Source organism: Vidua macroura, chromosome 2 (assembly GCF_024509145.1).
Source record: "Vidua macroura isolate BioBank_ID:100142 chromosome 2, ASM2450914v1, whole genome shotgun sequence".
NCBI classification, from domain to species: domain Eukaryota; kingdom Metazoa; phylum Chordata; class Aves; order Passeriformes; family Viduidae; genus Vidua; species Vidua macroura.
In genome coordinates, this window is record NC_071572.1 from 86263306 (window position 1) to 86277666 (window position 14361).

Consider the following 14361-nt stretch of genomic DNA (forward strand, 5'->3'; position numbering starts at 1 on the left):
AACCCTAGTGTCCCTACTAGGTTTTGGTCTCTCTGCCATGGTGCTGCAGTATGCTGTGGTGACACTAACACTCCAAGTGTTGTGTATGGAAGCCTTCTGAAAAGAGCAAATAATTGCTCAGTTTAATTTTTTATAGAAAACACGGTAAGAGGCTCTTCTTGTTTGAATGAGGATGTATTTTACTGAAATTCTAAAAATTTCAAAGGTATCTGTAGCAAAAATTACAACTTTCAGACTTACTGTGTCTGCAAGAACTGTTGATACATCCAGGAAATTTAAAAACACCAAGCATTTGTTCAGTTACTTTGCTTATCGTCATCAGTTAAAATTGAACAGATGTTAAGTAACAGATTTCTTCCTTTACAGTGTGCTGTGGAAAGAAATAGAGGCAAATAATGTCGAGGTACTGATGGCATTATTCTTGGATGTTGTGCAGACTATTTTCTTGTGCTGAGAATGGAAGATTTCTTATTTATCTGCTGCTAATATTAGAGTATTTGCTATTAAGATCAGCATACTACATATTTATGAGACAAGTTCCTCTGTATATGCTTGCTCATTCTGTATCTGCTGCTTGTTTTTTCCAGCTTGTTTCTAAGCTTTACAGATCAACAAAAGAATTGTATTGCTTGCTCATATGTGTAGATCTTTATGGATAAATACCTTGTTTAAAAGTCTGTATAGTAAATCAGAACTGGCTGTGCTGGTTGTTGTGACTGAAGCAGTGAATGTTCTGTTTCCCGCTTAGTCCTCACAAAATGCCCAGCTCCTCATTGTGGAGTTCATTTGTCTTCCATCTGTCCCTGTGTCTTCCCTGTTTCTTTTGCATACATGCTGTAACTTTGTGGCCCTCACAAAAATGCAAGCACTTAATCTGAAGAAGCAACTGGTGCTGTAAGTCTGCTGTGGTCTTCTCTTTCCCCTAAAACTTCTCTCCCCTCCCAGGAAAGTCTGTGGATCATTTGAAAGTTAGGTGATGGTTGGTGGCATAAATGTTACAATTGGCACTTCTAAAGTAAATTTGGAAAACCAATTATCAGGATACATCAAGTCAAATTGAGTAGCATATCCTAGGTTTAATACTGTAAGAAAATAAGTTAGTTGCACAAGTCATCTGTGTTTCCTCAAAGCCAGTGAAGATAAAAATGGTCTTAAAAGGGTAGTTTTATAAAGTTAATTTGAACGTGGTGTGAATGACCTGTAACTTAATGTAAAACTTAATCTGTCTGGAATTATGAAAAAAAAAGTGCATGAGGTCAGCCAGATAAATTACACAGTGCTGACCTTATTTTTAAAATTATTTAAGGAGATTACAGAGAATTTTGGTCTCTTGTGTAATAACTAAAATTCAGCTTTTGTGCTAACAATAGGAATACTAAGCTTTTCTTTTCCCAGAGGTACAAAACAAGTTTGACATACTTAAAAAATAGGATGAGATCAATTCATAGAAATCTAAGCCAGGATTTCGTCATAGTTTTATTTTTGCCTCCAGACTTTAAATGCTTCTAATAAAGCACATATTTTAAAGCATGAATTAAAAGCCTGGAGTTCACATTGCTCTGTTTTGGAGCTGGAAGAGACTTGGACACTCCCATAGATTTTTTTAAGTATAGAAAATCTACAACTTTTTTATTGCAAAACAGGTTTATATGGAAGGAGAAATTAAAAGACTGTTCTTCAAGCAACACAACTTCAGCTTCCATTTTTTATGCCTTTTAGGAAAAATAGTCTTTACATACTCTTTAGGCCTTTAGGAAACTTTGCTTATATTACAGAATGATTAAAAATTGTCCTGTATTTGTTGCTCAATAGCTTTTCTTTTTTGGTAATTCCTTTTTCTTTCAGACTCCCAAAATGACATAAATTTATTACTTCGATGAGTAATAACATTCTTTTGAGGGGAAAGTGCTTCTGACTGCTTTAAAAGTAGCAGTAATACTACTTATAAATAGTTAAAAATAGTTGCAGTTTTCCATTTTTTAGCAATGTTGTTAAAACAAAAAAGTAGTACTAATTTTAAAAATACTAGTTTCACTATGTAGTACATGCCAAAAAATAGGCAAAATATAGTTCTCTCTCCTGGTTTAATACATCTCTTTATTGGGCCTTTAGAGAAATGAGACTTTTTTTTTGTTTTAGCTGGCTAGTGTCTTGAGCTGCATTTATTTTTACCATATTGTTTAAGTTCATGTATTGATGGAACTTCAACCTCTTCTACACTCTGAGGATTTAGAAAAATACAAAGGTAACTCCCCTGTTTTTCCCTATTTCTTGTTCCTTTGTACTGACTTTTTCTTATAGTAACAGAAGAAAAATTGTGTGGATTTTTTTCTTTCCTGGTGTCAGTAGCTCTTGAAAAGGGGATGTCTGGATTTCTTATCTTCCTCACAACTATTGAATCAGGAGGCAGTTCCAATTGGAAAGGCCGCACAAAGGAAATAAAATGTCACTTTAGTTCATATACAGAAATGACTCCATGTAGATTTTGCTTTGTTATCACTCTTTGTGGCACTGGTATATGATTAAGCTGCTTCTGCAGTCTTCTGGCACTTCTGGCTCCCCTTCATCCAAATCAGGGACTGCAGCCCGAAGAAATAAAGATGTAATGCACAGCTCAAACCAAGAGGGAAGGGGAAAAGGACAGAGTACTTGGGTGAGCAGTTCTTGAGTTATCTCTGGGATAGCTGGTCTAAAACCTTCTGCCTTCTTCAGATCACTGTTTGGGAAATTACAGGAAGGAACACTTCTTTCTTTCTTTTTTACAAATGGATGAGTCTACCTGTGTATCAGGTAACTTGTGACTGATACAAGGTTGCAAACTTAGCTGTGAATAAGATGTCATTATATAGGCTTTACATTTGGTTTTATTACATAAGCAAATGAATATCATATGGATAAAGCCTTTAGAAATTATTAAAAGATGTTTAACATCCTGTGATCTGAAAATGGGGATGGAGTATTACTACTGTTTGTTAGAACAGTGGCCAGATAAGTGGTGATGAGCACAGGGCTGGGTTAACTTGAAGGAGTAATTGAGTGTGATGAACAGAAAAAACAATGGTATGCTTGTACACTTTCTGCAGAGATCTAATCAACTAAGTGAGAGAATTTTCTAGTACAAAACATAAAACTCAAAGGAATATGTAGAATAGTAATCCACAGGAATGGGAGTGAAGCATGAGGAGAGGAGAGGAGAGGAGAGGAGAGGAGAGGAGAGGAGAGGAGAGGAGAGGAGAGGAGAGGAGAGGAGAGGAGAGGAGCTGGCAGTAGGAAAGCTTCAATACACAGTCTGCTGGAAATAAAATAAAATAACCTTAGATTTCTTAAAAAGAAATCACTTGGAAAAAGAACAGGGGCAAAGTTAGTTTTACTTACTAAAAGACTATAGTATAGTAGTCCTTAAGCTTATCATTGAAAATGGATGAAGACCTCTTATTTTACAAGTGAGAAATGTTGATTATTGTCAAGACTGACAGGATTGGTTTTGCCTGAGATTATCTTCCCAGGCACAGCCATACTACCAGTAATGGTGACAAGATAGTCAATAGATTTATAAATCTCTGCAATAACAAAGCTCAGTCTTGGTGGGACATTTGATGGGATGATGTTTGAATAGAGTTGCTTGAAGAAAATTACTGTATTTTCACATGTGTAACTCATGGATTACTTGTTTAAAAAGGGGAGAGGAATCACTGGAAATTACATAAAATGTTGCTTATTTCCATCTCCCCTTAATAGAATGCATTTTATGTTAGCACTTACTTTCAGTAATGGATGGTTTGATTCAAGCTGATGAACATTCAGATGTGTAAAAAAATTATATGCAATTTAGGTTTGTAACTTCAGAAGTGCAGTGTCTTGGCCTTACTAAGAAATTACTCAGAATTTGAAGAGCTTTGAAATTTAATTAGGGAACTAATCACTGATTTGATCAGTCAGAAATTTCAAATGCATGCCTCAAACAGGAATAATGAATGGAAACTTTTAGGGAAAGACTTGAAAGTTTGCTGACTGAAACAAGAAAGGTACAAAGGAAGCCAGGAACTAAATCAGAATTTAAAAGAAATGGGGATAAAATGCTATTTAGCAGAGCTAAACTGGTTATATTAGGGGTCAGATAGTATTTACAATTCTTGTTTTGGTTTAAGTGTAGACTTAGCACAAAGATACTGAAGTGAATTAGAAAATATTTGTGTAAGCATACAGTTGTTTATATCCATAAATACTTTTACAGTGCTGTCTCTGTAATGGTGGTCATGGCTGCTGGAACTTGCATTTTCATTGAAGCCAGTACAGATTCTTGGTTTGTCCTCAGAAACTTTAGTTTCATTTCATTTAACTCTTCTAACTGGAAGCAGTAAAAGCAGTAAAATTCCAGGAAGCTTTATCAATTATCTATAATGTCATGTGTTTATGTATCCAAAAAGCGCATTCAAATGCCTGACATGATCTCTCTTTCTCCCTCTCCTGCTGTTCTAGGAATTGGCTCTCCGTAGCCAGCTTCCAACAATGGAACAAGACGGTGGATCTCAAAACCCCGTGTCATCTCCTGGAATGTCTCAGGAACTGAGAACGATGACTACAAATAGTTCTGATCCCTTTCTTAACAGGTTTGTAGGAGTAGCTACTAGAGGAAAGAAATTTGATTTAAAATTCTGTTTGGTACATGTAATAGTTTATTTTGAACATCTGTCTGTGCCAAGAGCTACAGCTGTAAATGAATCTTTCCTTAAATGGCAAGTCTAGTAAAAGTTGAAGATTAAAAGCTGTCTCCTGTGGGAGGAAGTAGTCTGTTCAGACTTGTAGGAAGGTTTTTATTCAAAGTCATAACATGTTTGCCTCTGCATAATCTGTTGACTAACAGTCATTTCAAATTACTGGCTCAATTTGTGAATAGCTTGCTGTGAGATCAAATGAACTGTGAGGCACATTTAGGATTGCAGCTTGAGGTTCAATTTAAGGTTTCTCCATTCACCCCTCCCCTCCACTTCAGGTATTTAGCAGTATTTTTACTCTGCTAATGTTAGGTCTACAAATAGTGGCATGTTTCATTTTAAATGCTGTCTTATTTTGAAGTGGGTATTTTCATTCAAGATTTAGAATCTTACAATATAGAGTCATCTTTCATAAAACTTTTTCCTAAATCCCTCTGACTTGAAGCATTTATTTTGTTGGAAATACTGTTCGAATTTCAGCTTGCAAATGCTTCCTACCAAACATTACAACTTTAGAGACACTGCTGCAGCTTGAGATAAATGATATCTGTACTTTGGGTAATCCCTTTGGGAATATTTATCTCCTACACAGACAATTCTGATTAGAAAACTTGGATGTTTTTTGGAGGGATTACCCTACATGGAATCCATCCTGTAGGGTGTTCTTGCATGAGCCTCAACTGTGCTGGCTTTGTCCTAAGGAATAAGAGACAAGACAATTTAAACCTGACTTGCTCTCATACGGGAAGCCTCCGTAGACAGTATCAATGTGGTATCAATGTGGTATAATAACATTCTAGCTTGAACTTCTGGAAGGCTGTTGCCATCATACACCATACAGGTCCTCACGTCTTGAAAACCTGTCTTCTGACCTGAAGGAAATGCATCTTTAGGTTTCAAGCAGCCATGGCAGTGGACTGATGCAGTTTATCCGTTGTTAGTCTAGACACATAAAATATAAAGTGATGGATCTTTACCATTAACTAGAAACAAGGGGAAAAGCTAGAAAGAGCAAATGTACATTCTGTAGTTTTATGGCAGGTTGATATTTACTGCAAAGTGCAAAAAGATACTGCTTGCCTAGTTGCATATATGTTTAACTGGGTTTTTTTTTATGTAGCCCTTACCCCATACAAAATATTGAAAATCTATGTTTGACTTGAGTTCAGATTATCTTAATTTGCATTTTAGTCTGAAAATTTGTCTCTTTCTAGGCTGGTGTATGTGTGGCACCACAATTAATTCTGTCATATGGATGTGGGAAAGGGATTTTTAAGAAAGGACATCTGTGAATATGCATTGCTGTCTCAGAAAGCAGTCCAATAGTTTTGACCTAAAGATCTTGTTGATACAAGATCCTTATGTTAAAGTTCAGACTTCAAGAAATGCTCCTTTCTATCTTTATAGGGTGTATATAAACTTCCTGGTGAGACAGTACTAAATTTAGGCCCCAGAGATACATATTCAGAGTTTAGGTTGTTTAATATTTTCTGCTGCCTATATAATAGAAGCATTAAAAAATCTCAGAAAATCACTACATTGGAGTAATTTGAGATAATGCTCAGTAGTGGTTTAAAATGCATAATCAAATCTGCCTGTTGTCTTCAGTACTTATACTTATGGTATATTTGATTTTTTTTTTCTTTTTTTGAATGGGATATTCATCAGTGCAGATGTCATTAGACTATTTCACCTTTTGATTTGCCACACTTGTTTATATATTTTTGTCGGTTAGATTTATATTGGTAGTGATGGTAGTTCTCTGTTTAACTCCTAAATTGGTATTTCTTCTTTTGTATACACATATTTTAACAATGATTATTTGAAGAAGAATCCACTCTATTTTGGGTAATGCTGTTTAGTTACATGTGGTAATTTTGGGTGGTATGACTACTAAATGAACAAATCCTTGTTGAAGAAAGAGGAAATGTGTATTAAGGAATGATTTGAAGAGAAGTACTGGACATTCCAAGTGTGATAGCAGCAGCAAAAAACCTTTTTCTCTGCAGTGATTTAGTTCAGCATAGTCTCAGTTCTGTTTTTAGTATTTTTTTCCCATAAAGTAAACCAGATTTTTGTTCACAGAAGTTCTAAATTGTTTAAGTTTAATTACTAGGATTGTATTGAATGTGTGGTGATTCTGTTCTTAAATCAATCTGAAAAAAGAGAAATATTTGTGTTTTATCTATAAAGAAATGTTAGGTTCCTTTCTTGTGTGGCAAAGGTGCCTTCATGGAATCAAATATATATATTTATATACATGGCTGAAGGCATTCTACTGGCATCTGATGTTGAATAGCTGTTCATAATTTTTTTGGTTCTTTATACTTGACAAAAAGGCATATACTATATACTTCACAAGTACATTATGAGGAGGATTAGTATGTCTTCAAATGATAATTTGAACAGTAAACCAAGTTGATGTTCATTGCGGATGCCAGGTGGAAAATCAGTAAGGATTCTCAGTGAATCTCCAAATACATAACCTGAAGAAACACAGATTTTGAAAATATTTTGTAAAGACTGAATATTAGGAGATGCAGAGGGGAGGGAGGTAATGGTGGCCTTCAACAGCTGCTTATACAGGCCACAACTGCTGCTAGCAAAGCTGCTCCAGCATGGGCTTCTCTTTCCATGGGGCCACAGGTGCTGTCAGCCTGCTTCAGCAGAGGCTTCCCATGGGCTCACTTCCTTCTTGAGGCATCAACCTGCTCTGGTATGGATCCTCCACAGGCTGCAGGCAGATCTCTGCTCCCCCTGACATCTCCACAAGCTGCAGGGCACAGCAGCCTAACTATGGGCTGTACACCACAGGCTACAGGGGAATCTCTGCTCTGGTGCCTGGAGCACCTCCTGCCCCTCCTTCTGCACTGACCTTGGGGTCTGCAGGCTGTTCCTTTCTCCCACCTGCTGTTCAGCATTTTTCCCCTCTTCTTAAATATGTTATGACAAAGGTACCACCATTGTCACTGATTGGCTGAGCTTTGGGCAGCTGGACCACTTCGGAGACAGCTGAAAGCAGCTGTCTAACATGGGATCAGCTCCTCCTGCTGTGTCACACAGCACAGTGATCCCTGCAGACCCCTGCTACCAAAACCATGCTATATCATCTCAACACAGTGGCCTACTTGCCCTCCCCTTCCCACATTTTCCACTGTGACTCTTGGTCTTGCTTGCTGTGCTGGCAGGAGATGGCAGTCAGAAAGTGAAGGCATGTAAGGCCCCATGCCATCAGTTTGGTTAACTATTCTGTCAGCAGGATCATTGTGATCAGGGTTTGTTTATAGGATGGCTTCTGTACCAGTGTTTGATTTATATTTTGGTGCTCTCTTGCCTTGACATGTGTGACTGAACAAGTAGTAATGCAGCAGTGGGAAGCAGTTGAAGAATTGTTTAAGGAGTTCCAACTATTTATAACAGCAGTGACCTAAAAATACACTTCAGTGGTTAATTAAACTTCTAACATTAGTTAGAAGTAATTTTTTTAATTCCTTTTTTTTTATCCTTATGGAAGCATAAAAGGGTGCACCATAACTATTATTATTTTTATAATCATTATGGATTACCTGATACGCTTCGAAAGGTTTTAGCTGTGGGTGGGTGGGTGTGAAAATATTAAAATCATGCACAACACAAGAAGGCCATTTCTTAAAGCTGGTTAGGCATGTTCTGAAGTTAAATTGAATCTAAATAATATGGTTTTAATTGGAAAAGGTCTGCATAAACTCAGGTGTCTCATGCAGACAAATGCTTCAGTTTTTATTAGAATAGGGGATTTCTCATGGTAGCAATGTTTTCAAAGCCCATAAATTAATTCAAAACAAGCATCTTATTTTATATTTTTCAGTGTTCTATCCTCATTTTTTAACTCCTTATCTTCTGTTACAGTGGAACATACCACTCCAGAGATGAAAGCACAGATAGTGGACTTAGCATGAGCAGTTACAGTGTACCCAGAACCCCAGATGACTTCCTGAACAGTGTTGATGAGATGGATACAGGTCTGGTTTGTGTACATTTTTAATGCATGTTTTCCAAATACACTTGTATCCATTTGCAATGAAAACAAGCAATTCTGAAAAGCTCTGATACTATTTGCATTGTTTTCTACCTTTTCCTATTTCCCCTATTTTTCTGATAAAAACATTATGGTTAGATTTGTGAAAAAAAATATATTTGTAATCAACTCTGTTGGGAGGATGGGGAAATTGCTTGTAAGTAGTATCTCTCCTGCTTTTATAAGGAATTTAAGCGTGTTTGCTTTTTGAAGTAATGTTGTTCAGAGCTAAGAATAGTACCTCATCCAGTGTTGTTAATACTACTCCAAAACTATATTTGACTCAGTATTGTCTTTTTCCTTCAAGTGTAAAAATTAAATTATGCTAAATGACATCAAAGATCTGTAAGATTTGGGTCAGTAGGTGAAAGTTGGAAACAAAGGCATGTTCTTTATGCATCTGCATGCAGCCAAGTTATCTTTGGGGGTTTGTGATGGATTTCTGTGAGTCACACTGCTTGTATGATACAAGAGGTACATGATTAACCTTTAACCAGTTGTCCTGATAAATTGTAGGTTTGGTACTTCCAGTACACTTAATATCCATCTTTCTGTTATAACTAGGTGACAGTATCGGCCAAAGTAACATGCCATCCCATCAAAACCGTTTCCCAGACTACCTTGAAGCCATTCCAGGGACAAATGTGGACCTTGGGACACTGGAAGGAGATGGAATGAATATAGAAGGAGAAGAACTGATGCCAAGTCTGCAAGAGGCTTTGAGCTCTGACATCCTTAATGACATGGAATCTGTCTTGGCAGCCACCAAGCTAGATAAAGAGAGTTTTCTTACTTGGTTATAGGGGCCTCAGGGAGACTGAATTCTAAATCTGTGAAGGATCTAAGGAGATTAGGACATCTGTATCTGAAGTTCAGAACAAGCCAGTGTGGTGCACTTTGGCTTGTGTTCAGAAAAAGTAAATGAACAAATACTCAACAAGATTGTTTGGGTTTGCTCTTCCTTGTCCATCGCTGCTGTTATATATTGCTGACTTTTTTCCACAGTTGACTCTGAAGAACAGACATCTTCTTGATCTTTTTCTATTGCTGTTGCAACTACTGTTGGAGGGGGGTGGGGAGGGATGATGAGCCTATTTTGGATGACGAATGCCATTCCTTTTGTCCTAGTGTGCGCTTGCGTATCATTTTATCTAAGTACTCAGATTTGAGAGTTAATTTCTGCATGTCACTGCTTGTAGTTTGCTCAGCTAGTTGTCTCCTGCTGCCTGTGGCAAGTGGTAAAACATGACATACTGGGGTGACGAGCCAAAAATGATGTATCTGGTCAAAAGAAGTCAATACTGATTTGGAGATATGATGTAAAGGAGGGCTGAAGACTGTTTGGCATTAAGTGTTCCTACTAGTAGTTCTTGCATTAGCCACAAAGTGCTCTTGTTCGTATTTTATGTTATAGTAAATCATGAGTCATTTTACATAGAAACATATATGAACTTTGATTGTTGCCACATATCCTAGCCTAACTTCCATTTGTCAAAAATACTCTGATTATTTTTGTTAGTTGGTTTAACTGTAGCTGTAGGATGGGAAGTAATTATAGGTGTTCTGGGTTTTTTTTTTAATAGTGAAATCTAAGGTTTTTTTTCTGATTTCACACAGTCTTATTTAAATCTAAATTGTCTGCTTTTTTTTTATACTTAAACCATGCCTATTGTAGCCTGATAAGCTAGTGAGTACATAAACCAGTATGTTTTGCCTGTAACTTTTTTATTTTTTAAAGGCTAGCTTTGAATGTAATCATTAGATTTCATGACCAGTGGCTTATTTTTCATGTGTATTTGTGAGACTTTGAATTAGAATCTGATTACAGCAATGTAAAAGTTAGAGACCTTTGTCATGTGTACAAATTTTAAATGCATCTTAAAGTAGCAGAACCATTTTAAAATTACATCTAATCTCTCTTCTGTTTTCAGTTTTGATCTCTAAGTGAGTTCAGATTTTAAAATCCTTAATGAAAAAAAAATTATGAAAAGTTTCTTTTAAGTTAACACTGACAAAAATTCTGAACTATTAATATCACTGTGTGTTGCAATGAAAAGGCTAGAACACCAAAAAACTTCTCAATAAAAACTTCTAAGTGTGATAGTTATCAAGATCTGTTTGGTGAAAAATAAGCCCTGGACACTATATGTAGAAGAATGTAAAGATATGTGTTAGATGGTGACATGAGCAGGTAATGAAGTGTATATTAGTAGTAGAGCTTAGCATGGGGTAGAGGTGAATATGAATAATTTTTATTTTAACAGGAAAAGATGTATCACTAAGTTGTCTGCAGGAGTTGACACAAGTTTCCAAAGAGTATTTTTAAATGAACAAAATGAGCGTGAATCAAACTTTCAATATAAGCTATGAATTTTTGTGGGGCTTTTGGGTTTTTTTCTGATGAAAAATAGTGTCACCAGTTAACACCTCTATAATTAAGGGCCTGTCACCATTCTCAACAGTGAGCCTTTATTTTCAAGGGTGTATAACATGACTATAAAGATACTGTAAGCGTGAAACTTAGTTTTGGAAAAAAAACTCTCAGCAGGAATTTCTTCTGAGGAGAGATTTTTTGGGGTTTACTGTTTTGCATTTTTTTTCAAGCCACTGATTATTTCTTAAGCTAGGAACCAATCAGCAAAACAAACAAAAAACCCCATCATATTACTATTGCCATTTGGATTTCTTTTATGCTTCAGAAATAATTGTGGTTTAGGATGATGTAAAGAATGAAAACACTTAACCAAACCCTATTTTAAAAACTGAAGCAGCAGAGGCAGAGATTTGAAATTTGCCACTACAAATGTACATTTACTACTTTACATAAATGTATTAGTGTTTGAAAAACACAAAATTTTATGGTTTGTTATGAAATACAGGCAAGTTTTAAAATAATAATTTTTAAAACACATTCACAATGATATATATTCTGCTACACCAATAATTCAGCGATTAGTAGGCCACTTTTATTGTGCAATGACACAGTAGCTCCTAAAGCAGTGTTATTGTGTCCAAGATAGGGATTTTAGTAGCATTTTTGCAATTTCATTTTGAATTCCTCTCTCTCCCTCCCTTCAGGAAAAGAAAAAGACACTAAGTTTTCCTAACTTGAACAATCTGACATAAAACCACAACAGCAAGGAAATTCAGAGTTGATTGTATTTCAACTATCTTCCACAGTTGTATCCAGGTATCATAGCACATAGAGAATCACAGAATAAGCTGAGTTGGAAGGGACCCGTCAGGATCATCAAGCCCAACTCCTGGCCCTGCACAGGACACCTCAAGCTTCACACCATGAGCCTGAGAGTGCTGTCCAAACGCTTCTTGAACTCTGTCAGGCTGGCACTGTGACCATTTTCCTGGGGAGCCTGTTCCAGTGCCCAACCACCCTTCACCAAAGGTGAAGAACCTTTTCTTGATATGCAGCCTAAACCTCCCCTGACTCAGCTTCAGGCCATTCCCTTGGGTCCTGTCACCGGTCTTGAGAGTGAAGAGATCTTACCTGTCCCTCCTTGTCCTCTCGTGAGGAAGCTGCAGACTGCAATGAGGTCTCCCTCATCTCCTCTAGACTGAACAGACCAAGTGACCTCAGCCATGAGGAGTGGCTTCCCCTCAAGGCCCTTCACCACCTTCATTGCCCTCCTTTGAACACTCTCCAGTAGTTCAATATCCCTCTCATATGGTGGTACCCAGAACTGCTCCCAGCACTGGAGGTGAGGCCACCCCAGTGCAGAGCAGAGCAGGACAATCCCCTCCCTTGCCTAGCTGGCCATGCTGTGCCTGATGCCCCCCAGGACAGGGTTGGCCCTCCTGGCTGCCAGGGCACTGCTGCCTCATGTTCAACTTGTCACAGACCAGGACCCCCAGGTCCCTCTCTGCAGCACTGATCTGCAGCATCTCATTCCTCAGTCCATTCACACAACCAGATATGATGCACTGAGTGCAAACTCCTGACATGCTGTACCTCGCTACAACAGAAATGAGTACAGAACAAATTCTCTTTCCTTGCTTTTGTGTGTTTGTCACAGCTTTAATATTTGAATGTTTTATTCTCATTGTAGAAACACTAAATGGCTTATACTGTATTTGGGTAGCATGGCTTAGGGTAGATACTGACAAACTGGGAATCCTTGAACAGCTCTAACATTAATAATGTTTTGTGATACTTATTTTAATTAAGACATTTCCGTTCTCTCACTTATTAGGAAACATACCATAGAGATGCTGTACTGTTGGCAATCAATATTAATTCGGATTTTTTTTTTTAATTCTGCAAATGCATTGTTTGATGAAGTGGTTAAAATTGTTTGAAATGCAAAAGTGTTTTGGGTAGTATTTTATACTGATGTATATATTGAAACAGAAATCATTGTAATAATTGTAATAGCTGTTAGTTTTAAATACACTATATGCAGACAGATGGGGCTGTACAGAACTGTACTGTTAACACCCGGGTAGGGCTACTGCTTGGGAACAGGTTGCAGTGTCAGTGAACCATATGGATCAAATATTGTACCATTCAGTGTTGGCGCTCACCAATGCAAAAGGAGAAGAGACAATTTCAACGTGATTAACACTACATGGTAAATTAGTACTACAGTGACCTTTTCACTTACAAGCATGTTTTTTATACAAATTAGCAGGTGTGCCTGTATAAAATAATTTGTGTTCTGTATCATGGAAAAAGTACTCTCCACATTTAGAATCACAGAATCATGTTGTATGTTAGAGAATTATGTCCAAAATTATATATATTACTTAACAATGTTATTTTTAGATATGAGCATGACTGTAAGCTAGGTACTTAAGTACATTCTGTTACATTATTTTTCTTTATGTAATACTTTTTCAGTTGTTTTATTTGGTATAAATATATACTTTGTGCTTAAACATCTTTGTTCGTTTTTAACATTCAATAGTATGTAAAGATATGATTTCCTTCAGTAAGGTAGATGCATTGAATTGTTGGAATGCCTATTGTAGTGCTTCTGTTCTTGTCCCCCTTGTCATTGCTTTTGTAGTTGTAAACTCCAGTTCTGCAAATACGGTGTGCAAGCTCACCTGAGGGATAAATGAGTTCCACTGGCTTCAGTAAAGGCTTAACATTTATAAGATGTGTGCATGTCTGTGTGCTTGCAGGAATGAAGAGACAGTGACTCTGGTGAGCATCATGCAGCTTGTGTAAAACAATACTTTAATTGCAAATGGCACTATAGTGAGACCTGGTAACAGAACATCTGGGTATCTACTAGAAGAAAGCATCCACTTTTTTCAGATAATGCTTGCCATGTTCGGATGGCAGATACATTTTTGGCTAACTCTTAAGTTTATGCATTAATTTGTGGCAGACTATCAATAAAGACACACTATTTTCATTTCCAAGTTTTGACTTATGAATTGTGAAATATGTAATGACATACCTTGAAAGTGCCCGAAGATTTTAGTTTAAAATATCTTGACAGGTTTCATTAATTTTGACCTTCTGTATAACAGTCTGAAAGATGGGTTTTTTTTTAAAATGTAGTGTAGTTTGGAAAGGCCAAAGTCATACGCTGTTTGCATTTTAGCAGTTCCAGAGTTGTTACT

General features: G+C 36.9%; 1 protein-coding gene across 8 annotated transcripts in view; it reads left to right on the plus strand.

The window, feature by feature from the left end:
* YAP1 (Yes1 associated transcriptional regulator) overlaps window positions 1–14157 on the plus strand; it is an 88214-nt gene extending 74057 nt beyond the window's left edge. For all 8 annotated transcript variants that reach the window (XM_053970639.1, XM_053970641.1, XM_053970640.1 and 5 more), the window contains 3 exons: window positions 4480–4610; window positions 8604–8716; window positions 9337–14157. In XM_053970639.1, coding sequence (XP_053826614.1) covers window positions 4480–4610; window positions 8604–8716; window positions 9337–9575 — 483 coding nt within the window. In that variant the 3' untranslated portion in view covers window positions 9576–14157. The remainder of the gene's footprint in view (window positions 1–4479; window positions 4611–8603; window positions 8717–9336) is intronic.
* Window positions 14158–14361: the final 204 nt, after the last annotated feature.